The 16,485-nt window shown below is 41.5% G+C and overlaps 1 protein-coding gene across 3 annotated transcripts in view; it reads left to right on the top strand.

The window, feature by feature from the left end:
* The window catches only part of TTI1 (TELO2 interacting protein 1), a 50,874-nt gene that overhangs the window by 7,949 nt on the left and 26,440 nt on the right, over positions 1-16,485 (top strand). The window contains exons 2-4 of one of the 3 annotated variants that reach the window (XM_063659051.1): positions 6,645-6,784; positions 9,464-9,530; positions 11,899-14,241. In XM_063659051.1, the coding sequence (XP_063515121.1) occupies positions 11,940-14,241 (2,302 nt within the window). In that variant the 5' untranslated portion in view covers positions 6,645-6,784; positions 9,464-9,530; positions 11,899-11,939. The remainder of the gene's footprint in view (positions 1-6,644; positions 6,785-9,463; positions 9,531-11,898; positions 14,242-16,485) is intronic. The other 2 variants (XM_054467811.2, XM_054467812.2) reach the window with 2 other exon arrangements.

The following is a 16,485-nucleotide window of genomic DNA, read 5'->3' as shown; positions in this document are numbered from 1 at the left end:
TTTCAGTTCTAAAATTTTCACTTGTTTCTTTATATCTTCTATTTCTTTGTCGAGGCTTTCTATTCCTTCATTTGTTTGAAGTATATTCATAATTGCTTATCGATACATTTTAATCATGCTGTTTTAATGTCTTCATTAGATAATTCTAACATCTTTGTCTCTTTGTCATCTTGGTGTTGACATGTGTTGTCTTTTTTCTTTTTTTTTTTTTTTTGAGATGGAATGTCGCTCTTGTTGCCCAGGCTGGAGTGCCATGCCACAATCTCTGCTCACTGCAACCTCCACCTTCCAGGTTCAAGTGATTTTCCTGCCTCGGCCTCCCAAGTAGCTGGGATTACAGGCGCACGCCACCATACCTGGCTAATTTCTGTATTTTTAGTAGAGATAGGGTTTCACCATGTTGGCCAGGCTGGTCTTGAACTCCTGACCTCAGGTGATCTACCAGCCACAGCCTTCCAAAGTGCTCGGGTTACAGGTGTGAGCCACCACAGCCTACCGATTGTCTTTTTTCATTCAGTCTGAGTTCCTCCTGGTTCCTGGTATGAGTGATTTTTATATTGAGATTTGGACATTTCTGTATAATGTTCTGAGACATCTGTTGAGGCTGTTTTGTCTGTTTAGGCTGTTTAGTCTAATGTTTAGACTAAACAATCTCTGACACCATTCCTGGTAGGAGAAGGGGGTCCATACCTCATCACTGCCAGGTGGAGGTAGAAGTCCAAGTTCCTCACTCAGCCTCCATTGATACCCAAGAAAAAGGTCCCCCACTACTGCTGAGTGGAGGTGTACTGCTGGGCGGGTGTGGCAGTCCCAACTCCCCACTTGGTCTCCACTGACATTGGAGTGGAGGTGGCATCCTTACCACTGGGCAGTGGTGAAAGTCCTGACTAGGTCTCCTGTGATGCTACCTCATTACTGCCAAGTAGGAGTGGAAGTTTAGGCTTCCGTGTGGTCTCCACTGACACTGGGGCTGGTGGGGATGGAATGCCTGCTCCTACTTTGTCTTCCTTCACACCATCCCTGCAGGAGTGTTGAGGGTGCCTCATTACAGACTTATGAGAGTGGGAGTCTAGGCTGTCCAATCAGCCTTTGCCACCATGGGTGGAGGCCGCCTTATTTTCTGTAGTGTTTGGCTGGAGTAGAGGGTTTGTTGTCCAAAAGTTTTTTGTCTTGCGAGGGTGCCCATTCCCCTACTCCTTTGGCTAGGGAGAGCAGGTTTTTGTTGGGGTTTTTGTGTCTGTGCCCATTGGTGCTTCCAGGTTGCCAGCTTCTTCAGCTCCAGGGCTTGGGTCTATGAGGCAGAAAGAAAACCCAGGGAACTCAGCACTGTGTCACTCCCCAGGTCCTGGGGTCCCTAACCAGTCTGCTTTCTTCTTGTATTTGCTTTATATATAATGTCCAGGGGTTTTAGTTATACTTAGCAAAAAGAATAGGGAAATGTATGCCTACTCCATCTCCCCAGAAGCTTAAGTTTTCTATTTATATTCATGTGTGTGTGAGAGCAGAATTTTTGTTTATATTAATATTTATAAATAAGTAGAATATGCAAACATACTTTAGTTACCTGAAGAACTTACCCAGTTTCCAGTGCCAGGTCATAAATGGGGGGAGGGCAGGAGGTCGTTTGTATATGTATTCTATGTACACCCTCTTCTAAGTTAAGAATCCCTTTTTTAGAAATGTACTGCCTAGCAAAAAAGGTCCTGTCTAGTGGAGGGAACAGGCACATAGTATTAGTGTAATACAAGGCACAGCTTCACATATTTTCTATAAGAGACAGCTGTAAACTAAGCATTATGTGAGCCTAGAGTAATTTCCGGAAATATGTATGGTAAGTCTCCTTGATTCCCCTCCTCCGCATGTTCTTCCTGTTCTGCAATACACTTCCCTTACAGTGTTAGCGTCTCTGGTTAACATTGTATCTCTCTTCCCTTGTCAAGAATTTAGCACACTGTATGGCAAATAGTGTATGCTAAGGAAACATTTCTAGATAGAGGGAAAGATGAGTAGCAATCAACAAAACTTCAGAATATGCTGAAGGGTTAGTGTTTATCCAGCTTCTTTTACTTATTTATTAAACAAACAGTGAGTGGGAACTGCTTGGCAGACACCAGCAGATGCTGGGGAAACCACAAGTAAAGCTGTAACACTATACTGTTCAGCTGGGGAGAGAAATAAACTCATCATTTTAACCCAAGATAGTAGTCCTCGAGTGTACTCTGAACACTGCAACCAGATGGATTATTGAACAAGAACCTATTTCATCATATGACTTGTTCTTCAGAAGGGAAAGCACATAGAGAAGAATATATACAGTGCAAGGTTCCCACACCTCACTGGCCATGGGACTGACCTTGCAAAGTTTTAAAATTGTAGATTCCCAAGCATACCTGCTCCCCCACCACATTGATTCTGATTCCGTAGATCTGATGTGGGGCCCAGGAATCTGTACTTAAATTGTTCCTCCTTGATTCTGATAAACAGCCAGGTTGGGAACCTCTGGTATAGTGGAAAGAGTACATACAGCCTTTGGAGTCAGGCAGGCTTGAGATGAATCCCAAGTCTGACACCTGCTTGCTGTGTGGACATCACTGAACCTCTCTGAGCCTTGTGCTGCTCAGCTTGTGGATGAGGAATACATTAAATACCTAGCACATTGCCTGATGTATGATGGGGGTTTTTTCAGCAACAAAAGAAAAATGTTTTCCTCCTATTCAAGAACTTGTATTGGCGATTCTTACATCTGAACTCCTATCTCTGGGCTCTAAACCCAGTCATTCTTTCCATAGGCTAGTTATTCAAAGGTGGAAATTTTGGAGATTGTCTTATCCATAAGTTTATTTTATATTGAAGAAGATAAAATTCATGGAAATCACACAGCCAAGTACTGTAAGAGCCAGGGCTAGAACCCAGATCAGTCCTCCAGTGTACTCTGAATACTGCAACCAGATAGATTATTGAACAAGTACCTATTTCATCTTACGACTTGTTCTTCAGAAGGGAAAGCATATATAGAGAGAATATATACATGTTCCCTCTGTCCCAGTTCTGGAAATAGCCTAAAAGTGGGCTGGAGTACAGCCAAATCTAGAACTATGATTACCCCATGAGAATGAATCTAGCAGGACCCTCCCAGTGTAGATGAGATCAACTACATGTAGGAAAAACTCACCCCAAGAGAAGAAGAGCATGGCAGGTTTTATCTAGAATCCAATTCAGAATAGCTGATATCAGCACTCTACAAATGACAGAACCAGATCTTGCATTATGACCACTAATTCAACGAGCATTTATTGAATACTTACTCTGTGCCAAAAGCAATTAAGAAACCAGTCAAAAATCACTGATTCTAGTATTCTAGTGAAGGGAGAGAAACAGTAAACAAGCAGGTAGATAATCTAGTTTGACAGCTGGTGTGAAGTGCTAAGGAGGAAAATTTTAAAGGCAAGGAAAGGAGAAGAGGAGTAAGCATGGGTAGCAGTGTTAATAGGGGTGATCAGACCAGGCCTCGCTTGAGCAAAGCCCTGAAAGTGGTAAAGGAGCGAGCCCTGGGGACGTGGGGGAGAGAACAGCAAGTGCAAAGGCCCTGAGCAAATGATTTCATCTGAATGGATGTGTGAGGCCTGGCTCACCTGCCACAGTGGCATCTCTGTCTCATCTCTGCCTTTATTAGGTGCTATGACTTTTCTCCCTTCTGGCCTTTGCTTGTGACAGGCCTTTTACCTTGAGCAGCCTTCTCACATAGCCCAAAGTATATACTACCCCAGCTCAACACAGATCCTTCTCCCTCTTCCTTGTTCGTATTCATTCTGTTTCCAAACTCCTTTTGCACTTTTTTCCCTCACTTTTTCACTTCTTGATTGTGTGATACAGTAAGTACCTTGGGATCTAAGTATCTGTAAAGTATAACACCGTCTCCTGTACAGATTGTTTCATTTGTCTTCACCACCTTTACACCATGGCCCAGGGATCTTACATAGCCCACCCCTGTTACAAGGCAGGTAGAGGGGAGGGGAAGAGGCTTGCCAGGGGCAGTGAGTTCATTCATGCTGTCCAATCACAGATCTCATCTCCCACCTCTCCATTGCCTACTTGCCAACTACTTTCCAGGACCACAGCAGAGGGCCACTAAACTAGAAAGGAATTAGGTGTCCATTAGCAGTCAAGAACTGTTTGCTCATGCTTATGTTTATTCATGTTTATTCAGTCACTCTCTGAGCTCTGGGTGGTTTTGTCTACTCATCCAGAGAATCCATTTGTTCTGAATGCCTCATCCCAGTATAACTTTCTGGACCAGAATGCCCCTGTTGCTGTTGGTTATAAATATCAAACTTTGGTGCAGCACCACTCTAAGTAATCAGGGTTGCATTTTATAGGAATAGAATCTAGGATTCCTAAGGCTCTAAATCTCTAAACAATTCTTTCTGTAATTGACATACTGTCACACAACTGTGATTTCATGGCCATCCCATAAAGCTATATGATTGCCTTTTATAGTCATGTCAAAGTAGCAATGTGTTATGCCAAAGTAGCAATGTGTTATGCTGTCTTCCTTAGAGAAAGCTGGTTTATATATTTCTGAGCCTATAACCCAGTCTTTTGAAGATCTCTGATTGTGGTAAATCTTCATCTGTATAGTATTTCATAGAGAGAATGTACTACAGTTTATTTATCCATTCTACTACAGATAGGCATTGGGGTAGTTTTCATTTTAGGGTGATTGTGTATAGTAAATTCCAGGATACATCTTTCGATAAGCTTATATATACATTTCTATTGGGTATATATCAAAGAATGGAATTGCTAGATCATAGAGCATATATATATTCACCTTTGAAATAATAGATACTGCCAATGAGTTTTCCGTACTAGCTGCACTGATTTATATGCCCACCAGCATTGAATGGGAGTTTTAGTTGCTTTGTATCCTTGCCAGCACCTAGTATTTTCCCTTTTTTCAATTTAGCTCTTCTCATGGATGTGTAATGATATTTCATTGTGGTTTTAAATTGCATTTTCCTGACTAATGATATTTAAAGTCTTGTCATATGTTTATTGGCTATTTGGCTATCCTTTTTTGTGATATGTCTATTCAAGTCCTTTTTTGTGTTTCTATTAGGTTGTCTTTCCTTTTTTAAATGATTTTTAAAAAATCTTTCATATATTATAGATATGAGTGTTTTGTCAGATATATAGCAAGTATCTTCTGTCACTTTATGAGTTGCCTTTTCACTCTTAATTTAATAGTGTCTTTTGATGAAGAGAAGTTCTTAAATTTTAAGGTAGTCCAATTTATCAGTTTTTTTCTTTTTGTGTCCTATTTAAGAAATCTTTGCCTACTCCAGGATCACAGAGATGTTCTTGTCTGTTTCCTTTGGAAAGCTTTATTGTTTTACATTTCACATTTAAATATGATGTGGTGGAATCAAGATACATACATATACATATATATATATATTTTTTTTATATGAGTAGCCAAGTGACATAGCACCTTTAATTGAAAAGGCCATTCTTTTCACCCCTTCATTTTACTGTCACATTTGTCAGGTGTGTAGGTCTATAGCTGGACTCTCTATTCTATGTGTGGTCTATTTCTGAACTCTGTTCTGTTCATTTTTCTTTATGCCAAGTATACACTGTCCTTTAATTATTATATCTTTATAGTAAACCTTGAAGTCAGTTAGTATAAGTTCTCTAACTGCATTCTTCTTTTTGAAGGTTGTCTTTTCTATTTTAGGTCCTTTGCATTTCTCTATCAGTTTTAGACTCATCATGTTTCTGCAGAAATCCTGGGATTTTGATTAGGATTATGCTGACTCTACCAATGGTACCAAATCCAGGGACAATTTTTGTCCTTGACAGGACATCTAGCAATGTCTGGAGACATTTTTGTTTGTTACACCTGGGTTAGTGCTACTAGCAGCAGATAGGTGGATGGCCAAGATACAGAGGCCAAGGATGCTGCTAAATGCCCTGCAGTGCACAAGACAGCCCTCCACCAACAAGTAGTTATCCCACCCAAAATGTCAGTAGTGCTGCTGTTGAGAAACTCTGCACAAATGTAATTGCTGTTTTAGTTGTACTTCAGACTTCTGTCTGCCATCTTACTTTTTGTTTTCAATTTGGCTCACTAGTTTTATTTCTTTTTTTTTTTTTTGCATTTTTGCTCTTTTTTTGATTAATCAAAAATAATATCCCATTTTTTACTGCCCTGTAATCGTGTTAGGTAGGTATTCTTTTACAATTATTTTAGAGCTTACTCTACAGATTTCAACATGCATTTAACATCTTGACATGTTGTGGTCTAATACAGATTATTTTACCACTTCATTACACTACTAGACTCTTAGACACTTAACTCCTTCCCCCTCCCTACCTCTTGTGAATTATTCTTGTCTTGCATTTTAGTTTTATATATACATAAACTACAGAAGACATAATAGTTACTGTTTTGTACAGTTAATTTTTTTGTTTACCTATTTCATTTTCTTCATTCCCTCTTATATAGTTCCATGCTTCTGTCTAGGTTTATTTTCTTACATTGTTTTTTCTTTTAGTGTTGCCCTGATCGCAATGAATTCCCTCAGGTTTTGTTTGTTGTAAATATCTTAATTTAACCCTTGTTTTTTTTTTTTTTTTTTTAGACTGGCTCACTCTGTCACTGAGGCTAGAGTACAGTGGCACAATCACAGCTCACCGCAGCCTCAACCTCCCAGGCTCAATCGATCCTTCCAACTGAGCCTCCCTAGCATCTGGGACTATAAGTGCACACCACCACACCTAGGTAATTTTTGTATTTTTTGTAGCGATGGAGTTTTGCCATGTTGCTTAGGTTGGTTTCAAATTCCTGGGCTCAAGTGATCCACCCACCGCAGCCCCTCAAAGTGCTGGAATTATAGGTGTGAGCCACCCATGCCCAGCCTTACCTTTTTATTGAAAGGTTATTTTTATAGGCTGTAAAATTCAAAGTTGGTTCCCTAGTCCATAGATTAAAAAAAAAAAAAAATCAAAGTTGAGAGTTATTTTCTTTAGATAGCATTCTGTTGACTCCTGGATTTTGTCATTTCTTTTGAGAAGTCAGCTGTCATTTTTATTGCTTCACTGCTTTTTAAGATTTTCCTCTTTTTCTTTGTTTTTCAGCAGTTTGACTATGATGTCTGTGTGTTCTTTTCTTTGTATTGGCCAAATAATTGGGTTGCTGAGTTTCTTAAATCTGTGGGTTGATCTCTTTCATTTGTTTTGAACATTTTAGTACTGCTTCTGCTCTATGCTGTCTTCTGAGACTCATTTATTCACATCTTTTATTCCACATGTCTTTTATGTTCTTATCTGTGTTTACCATTAATTTTTCTAATTGAGTTTGAATATTTTTTATTGACCTGTCTTCCAAATCATTAATCTTGTCTCCTGCTAAGTCCAATTTACTGTTAATATCTTATATTAAATTCTTAATTATAGATACTGTAGTTCTCAGTTCTAAAGTATCCATTTGATTTTTTTTATAGATTTCAGCCAATTCTGTGATAAAATTATTTATCCTTTCATTTACTTTGGTCTTTTCCTCTGTTTTTTGACTTTATTAATCTTGGTTATTTCAAGTTCTTGACTACTAAACTTCTGTAATTGGGCCATCCATAGGTCTGCTTCTAATGTCTGTTTTTTCTCTTGATTACTAGCTGTGGGCATTTACCTCCACACATGCTTAAAAAACTTATTATATACCAAACATTATATAAAAGAATCATAGTGGCTGCATATATCTTCCACCATCAAGGTTTGCCCCTTTCTTCTGTTAACTAAATACTTCAGTCTAATCTGACATATTTCAGGGATTGAGCTGGGTCACTGCTGGGTTGCAATCCTGGTAAGCCCCAAACTTACTTTGATTCATCCTTATTAGAGTATGGTCCTCCAGAGCTTTCAGTTGAAAGCCTAGTAGGCTGTTTGTCTCCTTAGACATGAAAGCCTTTAGGAGGTTCACTTCTGCCCCTAAGATTTTCAGCTTAGTTATTTAGCCTACCACTACTTCACATCATTTCAAAATTGACTAAATGTCTTGAGGAAGACCCCAACCAAATAAGTATTTCAAGTCCATCAAATCTCCAGTTTTGTTACCCTAGCTTTGAAGAATACCAAAATCTCTACTGGGTTGTCTCCAGCAGCAGCCTTCTTCCAGAAGTTGGGTATTTTGAGGTCCCTCAGGATTGTAGTTTTGTCTCTCCAGCCCCAGGTGACCATTAAAAGCATTGTGGTTTCTCTTTCCCCAATGATAACCACACCCTAATCCCAAGACCATGTCCAGGATCAACAAATGCACCAAAGGCTCGTGCGCACACACCAAAGGTGCACACACACACACACACACACGCAAGCTATTGATTGTTGATTCCCTCTGAACATTCTCAGTCTGTTAGTCCATCTAGTCCTTGTTGCTTCCACAAGTATTGGATGCTTTAAGAAATGATTTTTGTAATTTATTTGGCTTTTTCTAGTCATTGGCAGGAGTATTATCCTGCCAAACCATACTATATCCTACTTGGAAGCAGAATCTTTACAGATGTTTTTGAGGGCTTGCCATGTGCCAGATGCTCTTCTAGCTTCTAGGTATAGGATTGCCCTGCCCTCTCAGAGCCTCTAGTCTAAAGTAGGTAAAACAGACATATACACAAATAATACAACATGCCAGATACTGTCATAGAGGTGTGTACAGGGGTAGGAAAAAGGAGACAAATGTGAACTGGCACCACCTGTTTAGAAAATTGCAAGTTTTATAAATTTTACATGACTGCAGGTTAGAGATCAAAGTGGTAGAATAATGAAAAATGAGGTTGGCAAGACAGGCAGAAGCCTGATGGTAAAGGGCCCTGTATGCCATGGTGATGCTTAGGTATAGCTTCTACCTAGAAGTATCTGCCCTTCAAGCAGGATGGAGAGCAGTTTAAGAATTAAGCCTAGAGAATTGTGATCAGATTTTTCTTTTAGAAAGATTACTTAAGTGTCATTGTGAAATGTGAATTCGAGGAGGGCAAGAAACAAGCCAAAGGGCCAGAGAGGAAACTGTGAGAGTTGACCCAATATGAAACACATTGGTTATCATCATCAACAGATTTGAAAGGTGTCAAAGGGGTGGAATTGATGAAATGTAGGGAATGTTGGGATTAAGAGGGGGTGAAGGAAAACAGATTCTAGGGTTTCTAGCTTGACTATAAATCACCAAGGGAATATGGCAGAAAGCAATGAGGTCAATGTTAGACATACTATGTATTCCCATTTCATTAGCTCTATTATGGTTTTTGTTATATAATCTGAGAATGTGGTTTAGGAACCACCACCTTGTCGGGGGGTGGACCCCAAGTTATCTTCTTGAAACTCCTACAGTGAAATAAGAGAGAGAGCTCTAGGCCATTGCCTTCACCCTAGATTTTACAAGACACCCTCTGATTTTGTTCATTTTGTATACCAGGCTTCCATTTAAACATTGTATTTGAAGAAAATTCTCCATACTAAAAGAAAAAAAATTCCTCAGCAGTGTAAGTATCTTCTTCTGGTGGGATATGTGGGTGATACCCTCTCTTGCATGTTGTTCTTCCATCTTGACAGAAGAACATCTTCAGTGGCATTTGGGGGCCACAATCCTTTATTTGCAGTAAGTAGGTGCTATTCCACTGTCTTCTAGCATCCATTGTTGCCAATGAGGAGTTCAAAGCCAGTTTCTTTTTCTTTTATTTGTTATTTGTCATTTCCTCCTCAAAGCATGTGTGATTTTTCTCTTCATATTTAGAGTGAAGGAGTTTTACCAGAATGTGGTCAGGTGTGTATCCTTCAGGCTTTTCGGTCTCCAGATAAATCTTTTTGCAGCTAAGGGAAATGTTTCTCCTTTCAAATTCCCCCTTACATGCTGGTTCTTCCAGATCCGTCCTCCAAGTCTCACAGTTTGCGTCTCTGCATCCCTGCTTTGGGTAAGACAGGTCTACTTGATCTTCTAGGCCACTAATTGGGTTTCGGCAATTAACTATCTTTTTAAAAATCTCATCGGTGGAGCTTTTTTGTGTGTGGAAAATTATGCTTTTAATTCTAAGAGACATCTTTGGTGTCATAATTGAACTTGGTCTTTTATTATTATTATTATTAAAATTCTTATCTGCCTCTTTTTCTGGTTCTGTTAATCTAAGATTCACCACCTCAAGGAGTGCTCAAATGCTTTTTGTACCCATGACTGCTGGATCCCATTAAGCAGTTCTCTTCTTTTCCTGCTTCTTGATCCAACTACCAGTATCTCAGGCAGGGAGGTGGCAAAGCAGCCTCTGGTTCATCAGTGTATGAGCCAGTACACATGGGATGTCATTAGTCCCCAGCCAAGCTTTGTGGCTGCCACGCGTGGCATTTTTCTAGCCTGAGATAGGGAAGAGTCAAGCTTCTTCCCTTCTCTGGCTTCTTGGGGCCACAGAGAGCATGAGATACACCCCAACGAAGCCTCACAGAGACGAACAGTGCCCTTCCTCATAGGGTTCCAGGGAGGTCAGTAGACCAGACTCTCCAGCGTATCAGAGTCCCTCCAAGGGGAAATTTGGCACCAGCTCTCTCTCTGGACTGAACAGGCCTTGCTCACGCCCACTGGCATGACTTGCCTGCCAGTCTATAGCCACTGAGTTCAGGAGTGTTCATGGAACTGGAGGTAGACGGAAGCAGCACAAGCACTTTCTTATCATCTCTTCAAAAGCCCCAAGCAAGTAGAGAAAAAAGAAAGACCACAAGACGACCAGACTAGATGATCTCTAAGCGTCCATCCAATGCCGACATTTTACAGTTATACACATTTATGGTCTCCAACTCAGCTCAGTCCTCAGTACCCTTGAGCCACACTTTTGTAAGTCTTCCCAGCATGCTCTGCTTCCCCAAAGGGAGTATTTGAGACTTTTATTTCTCTCCTCAAGCCCTCTGTTTATCCTTCTCCTTGTTCACTGTCAGCCCATGACTTTGAATTTCTCTTCACAAAAAAAGACTCTCGGATATTGAGTTGCTCTTTGCTTTCTATAATCCTTTCTCCTTTGCCTGCTTGCCTGCCTGCTGTCCGTCTTTCCATCTTGCTGGACTCTGTCTTCTCCTGTGTGTTCTGTGATAGTGTGTGCTCCCAGTTTTCCCATCTCTCTGGGTACCCCCTTTCGCTTTATGTTGCTGTCAGTCTCACCCAGTTCTGATCCTTCTCCTATATTACAGGCCCCTGGGGGATCTTTTCAGTGCATAAAGTTGACCATATCACCCCTTGCTTTAAACCTCTTAATGACAGGAACAGGCAAAACATGTCTATAGTGATAGAAGTCATAAGAGTGGTTACCTCCAGGCAGGTGAAATAGGAATCAATTGCAAAAGGACATGAGGGAGCCTTCTAGGTTGTTGGAATTATTCTGTATCTTACTTCAGGAAGTGGTTACATTGTTCTATACATACACAAAAATTCACTGAGCTGTACATTAAAATAGTGCATTTTACCATACGTGTACCTCAGTTTTAAAAGGATGAAACCTGAAGGTTTAAATCCAAACTCCTGAAGGTTAAAATCCAAACTCCTGAAAATAGTCCACAGATTCCTATTCCTTCCTCCCTCAAGTCTTGCCTCGAGCATAATTTTCTTGTGAGACCCATCCTGGCTTCCTCAGGATATGACTTCCACACTCAGGACTGTAAGCTTAGGCCTGTCCTAATCCTGAAGAGACTTTATTGTAACTATACATGTACTTCCCTCACTAGACGGGGGGCTCAGTTTCATTGCACCCCTAGTGCCTTGTGCAGTGGCTCGCACATAGACCCCAGGTAAATGTCTGTTGAATGAATGAATGCAAGTTCACTTCATACTTGCTTTGAACTTGACATTTTTACTGAACAATTTCCTTCCTCCAGCCTGCAGGATGTTTCCTCAGTGAGGGGAAGGCTGCTGCACAATGGCAGTTTTTGATACTCCTGAGGAGGCCTTTGGTGTCTTACGTCCAGTCTGTGTTCAGCTCACAAAGACCCAGACAGTGGAGAATGTGGAGCATCTGCAGACACGACTACAAGCTGTGAGTGACAGTGCCCTTCAGGAACTTCAGCAGTACATCCTCTTCCCTCTGCGATTTACCCTGAAGACCCCAGGTCCCAAAAGAGAGCGTTTAATCCAGAGTGTGGTGGAATGCCTCACATTTGTCCTTTCTTCAACATGTGTGAAAGAACAAGAGCTTCTCCAGGAACTCTTTTCAGAACTCTCTGCTTGTCTGTATTCACCCAGCTCCCAAAAACCTGCAGCTGTGTCCGAGGAGTTGAAATTGGCTGTGATCCAGGGACTTAGCACATTAATGCACTCAGCTTATGGGGACATCATTCTGACTTTTTATGAGCCCTCCATTCTGCCACGTTTAGGATTTGCTGTATCTTTACTGTTAGGCCTTGCAGAACAGGAGAAGTCAAAGCAAATTAAAATTGCTGCCTTAAAATGTTTACAGGTTCTACTCTTGCAGTGTGATTGTCAGGACCATCCAAGGTCGTTGGATGAACTTGAACAAAAGCAGCTGGGGGATTTGTTTGCCTCTTTTTTACCTGGAATCTCAACTGCACTGACCAGGGTTATCACGGGAGACTTTAAACAAGGTCACAGCATTGTCGTATCTTCCCTAAAGATCTTTTGCAAGACAGTGAGCTTCATTATGGCTGATGAACAGCTCAAAAGAATCTCAAAGGTCCAAGCAAAACCTGCAGTTGAGCACAGAGTAGCGGAGCTGATGATTTACCGGGAAGCAGATTGGGTAAAAAACACTGGTGACAAGTTGACTATCCTTATTAAAAAGATAATTGAGTGTGTTTCTGTTCACCCACACTGGAAGGTGAGGCTGGAACTGGTAGAACTTGTGGAGGACCTTCTTTTGAAGTGTAGTCAATCATTGGTCGAATGTGCTGGTCCCCTTCTGAAGGCCTTAGTGGGACTAGTAAATGATGAGAGTCCTGAAGTCCAAGCCCAGTGCAATAAAGTTCTGAGACATTTTGCAGATCAAAAAGTAGTGGTGGGCAACAAAGCCCTCACTGACATCTTGTCAGAAAGCCTGCATTCCCTTGCCACATCTCTTCCTCGCCTAATGAACTCCCAAGATGACCAGGGCAAATTCTCTACTCTTTCCTTGTTACTTGGTTATCTGAAACTTTTGGGCCCAAAAATAAACTTTGTCCTCAACTCTGTGGCCCATCTCCAGCGCCTTTCCAAAGCACTCATCCAAGTTCTAGAGCTAGACGTGGCTGACATCAAGATTGTTGAGGAACGGCGTTGGAACTCTGATGATCTGAATGCTTCTCCAAAGACCTCAGCCACACAGCCTTGGAACCACATCCAGAGGAGATATTTCCGCTTCTTCACTGATGAGAGAATCTTCATGCTCTTGAGGCAGGTTTGTCAGCTACTTGGTTATTATGGGAATCTTTATTTGCTTGTGGATCACTTTATGGAACTTTACCATCAATCTGTGGTTTACCGGAAGCAAGCTGCCATGATCCTTAATGAACTGGTTACAGGGGCTGCTGGGCTGGAGGTCGAGGATCTTTACGAAAAACGTATTAAAACAAACCCAGAGGAACTGAGAGAGATTGTGACATCTATACTTGAAGAATACACAAGTCAAGAAAATTGGTATTTGGTTACCTGTCTTGAAACTGAGGAAATGGGAGAGGAGCTGATGATGGAGTACCCAGGCCTCCAGGCCATCACGTCTGGTGAACACACCTGCCAAGTTACATCTTTTCTAGCCTTCTCAAAGCCAAGTCCCACTATTTGCTCCATGAACAGTAACATCTGGCAAATATGTATTCAGTTGGAAGGAATTGGCCAGTTTGCTTATGCACTAGGAAAAGACTTCTGTTTGCTCTTGATGTCAGCCCTTTATCCAGTACTGGAGAAGGCTGGAGACCAAACCCTACTCATTAGTCAGGTGGCTACCAGCACCATGATGGACATTTGCCGTGCTTGTGGCTACGACTCCCTGCAGCACCTGATCAATCAAAATTCAGACTATTTAGTGAATGGGATCTCTTTAAATCTGCGTCATCTGGCTCTGCACCCTCATACCCCAAAGGTCCTGGAGGTCATGCTGCGGAACTCAGATGCTAACCTGCTTCCTTTGGTGGCAGATGTGATTCAAGATGTCTTGGCCACCCTGGACCAATTTTACGATAAGAGAGCTGCTTCCTTTGTCAGTGTTCTGCATGCTCTGATGGCAGCATTAGGTACATTGAGAGCCCTTTTTAATGCTGATATGTGGGGGACGGGACTCAATCTCCTAGTTTGCTTAGCCTCGTTTTTTGCATTGTTTGTGGTGATGCTATGGAGGACATTTTAATCATTTTCTCACCAGTCCCATAGGTTATGGTGGGGTTTCACTGTTTATCTTTTATACTTTCAGTAATCTCTACCATTTATTGAGCTCCTGCTCTATGCCAGGATATAAACCCTGCAGAATAAATGTAAATATTATTTCTATTTTATAAATAAGAAAAACTAAGGGTCAGTGACATCCTACTTAGCCAGGGTCACACAATTAATAAATGATAAAATCAGGATTTATGACAGTTTTGTTCTTTCCAATATACCAAACTGCTTCTGATGATGCATAGCATTAGCAGTATCTATGCTAATGAAGAACAGATATAACATGAATTATTCAGTCACATATAGTCTAGAACAGTACTAAGAGAAGTTTCTGTGATGATAGAAATAATCTTTATTCGTGCTATCCAGTACAGTTACCACTATACACATGTGGTTCGTGCACCTGAGGAACTGAATTCTATATTTTACTTAATTTTAATAGCCACATGTAGCTAGTGACTACCATACTGGACAGAGCAGGTCTAGAAACTTCCTTTTAACCTTTTAATTGTGTGAGTTGGTTTGAGTTTCTCTTCTTCCCTTTGATCCTATTGGGTGCTTGCCAAAGATGTTAGCTACCATTAGAATGGCAAAATTGGCTGGGGGCGGTGGCTCATGCCTGTAATCCCAGCACTTTGGGAGGCCAAGGCAGGCAGATCACGAGGTCAGGAGATCGAGACCATCCTGGCTAACACGGTGAAACCCCGTCTCTACTAAAAAATAAAAGTAAAAAATTAGCCAGACGTGGTGGCAGGCGCCTGTAGTCCCAGCTACTTCGGAAGCTGAGGCAGGAGAATGGCTTGAACCTGGGAAGTGGAGCTTGCGGTGAGCCAAGATCGCGCCACTGCACTCCAGCCTGGGCAACAGAGCGAGACTGTGTCTCAAAAAAAAAAAAAAAAAAAAAAAAGGAATGGCAAAATTTTGGACTTCAATTATAAGGAAAGGAATCCTTCAACTGGATAGTCAATCTTTCGATGAGAAAATAATAAGCTGTATAGCTGGGTCCCTTTTATTTAAAGAGCATATTTCCAGTATTTATCTCAGTACTGCTGATAGCCTCTGAGGCAGGTGGAATGGTCACTGGCCTCATTTTGTCAGTTGAAAAAGCCAAGACCTTGTAAGAAACATTCTCATGGAAGGTAACTGGGGCAGGGACAGTGCACTGCCCTGTAGCTAATGCCATTTCCGGTGTTTGTTTATTCATGCATGAGCATTCACGTTCAGCATAAATGTTCCTTTTTCATTCATTCATTCAAGAGTGCCTGCCATACGTCAGACACTGTGCTAAGTAATGAAGATAGAGCAGAGAACAAGACGAATAAACTCATGGAACTTCCCTGCCACTGCAAGAGAGATGATAAACAAGTAAACAAATCATTAGACAAGCTCACTACAGATTCTGATAAACACTGTGAAGGAAATAAACACCTCGATGTAACAGGCACAGGCTCCTATAAGTTCAGTGGTCAGGGAGGGCCTCTCTGAGGAAGCAACACTAAAGCCAAAACCTGAAGGATGAGAAAGGCCCATCAACACATAGGGGGCTATCACATTTTTTTTAATTTTTATTTTTAAGAACATTCAGGCCAGGTGCCGTGGCTCATGCCCGTAATCTCAGCACTTTGGGAGGCTGAGGTGGGCGGATTGCTTGAGCCCAGGAGTTCAAGACCAGCCTGGACAACCTAGTATGGCCTCATCTCTACTAAAAATGGAAAAAAATTAGTTGGGAGTGGCGGTACATGCCTGTAATTCCAGTTACTTGGGAGGCAGAAGCAGAAGCATCACCTAAGCCCAGGGAGGTCAGGGCTGCAGTGAGCCGTGATTGCACCACTGCACTCCAGCCTGGGTGACAGAGGAAGACTGTCTCAAAAATAAAAATAAAAATTCAGGTGGGAAGGCCCAGAAGGAAGAAGGGGCATGGGTCTTTGGAGAATGGAAAAGAGGCCTTTGTAGAGAGTGTTGCAAGATGAAGTTGGAAAGAAGAACAAGGACAAATCCTGGTAGGGCCTTATGGAGCAAGAGAAGGAGTTTGGATTTTATTTTGCAGCCACTTGGAAGCCTGTGTAGTGGGCTAGTCACTGGGGAGTCAGCCATGAATAAGA

This window comes from Pongo pygmaeus, chromosome 21 (assembly GCF_028885625.2).
Source record: "Pongo pygmaeus isolate AG05252 chromosome 21, NHGRI_mPonPyg2-v2.0_pri, whole genome shotgun sequence".
In the NCBI taxonomy this organism is placed as follows: Eukaryota; Metazoa; Chordata; class Mammalia; order Primates; family Hominidae; genus Pongo; species Pongo pygmaeus.
This window is presented reverse-complemented; position numbering and strand designations above follow the sequence as displayed.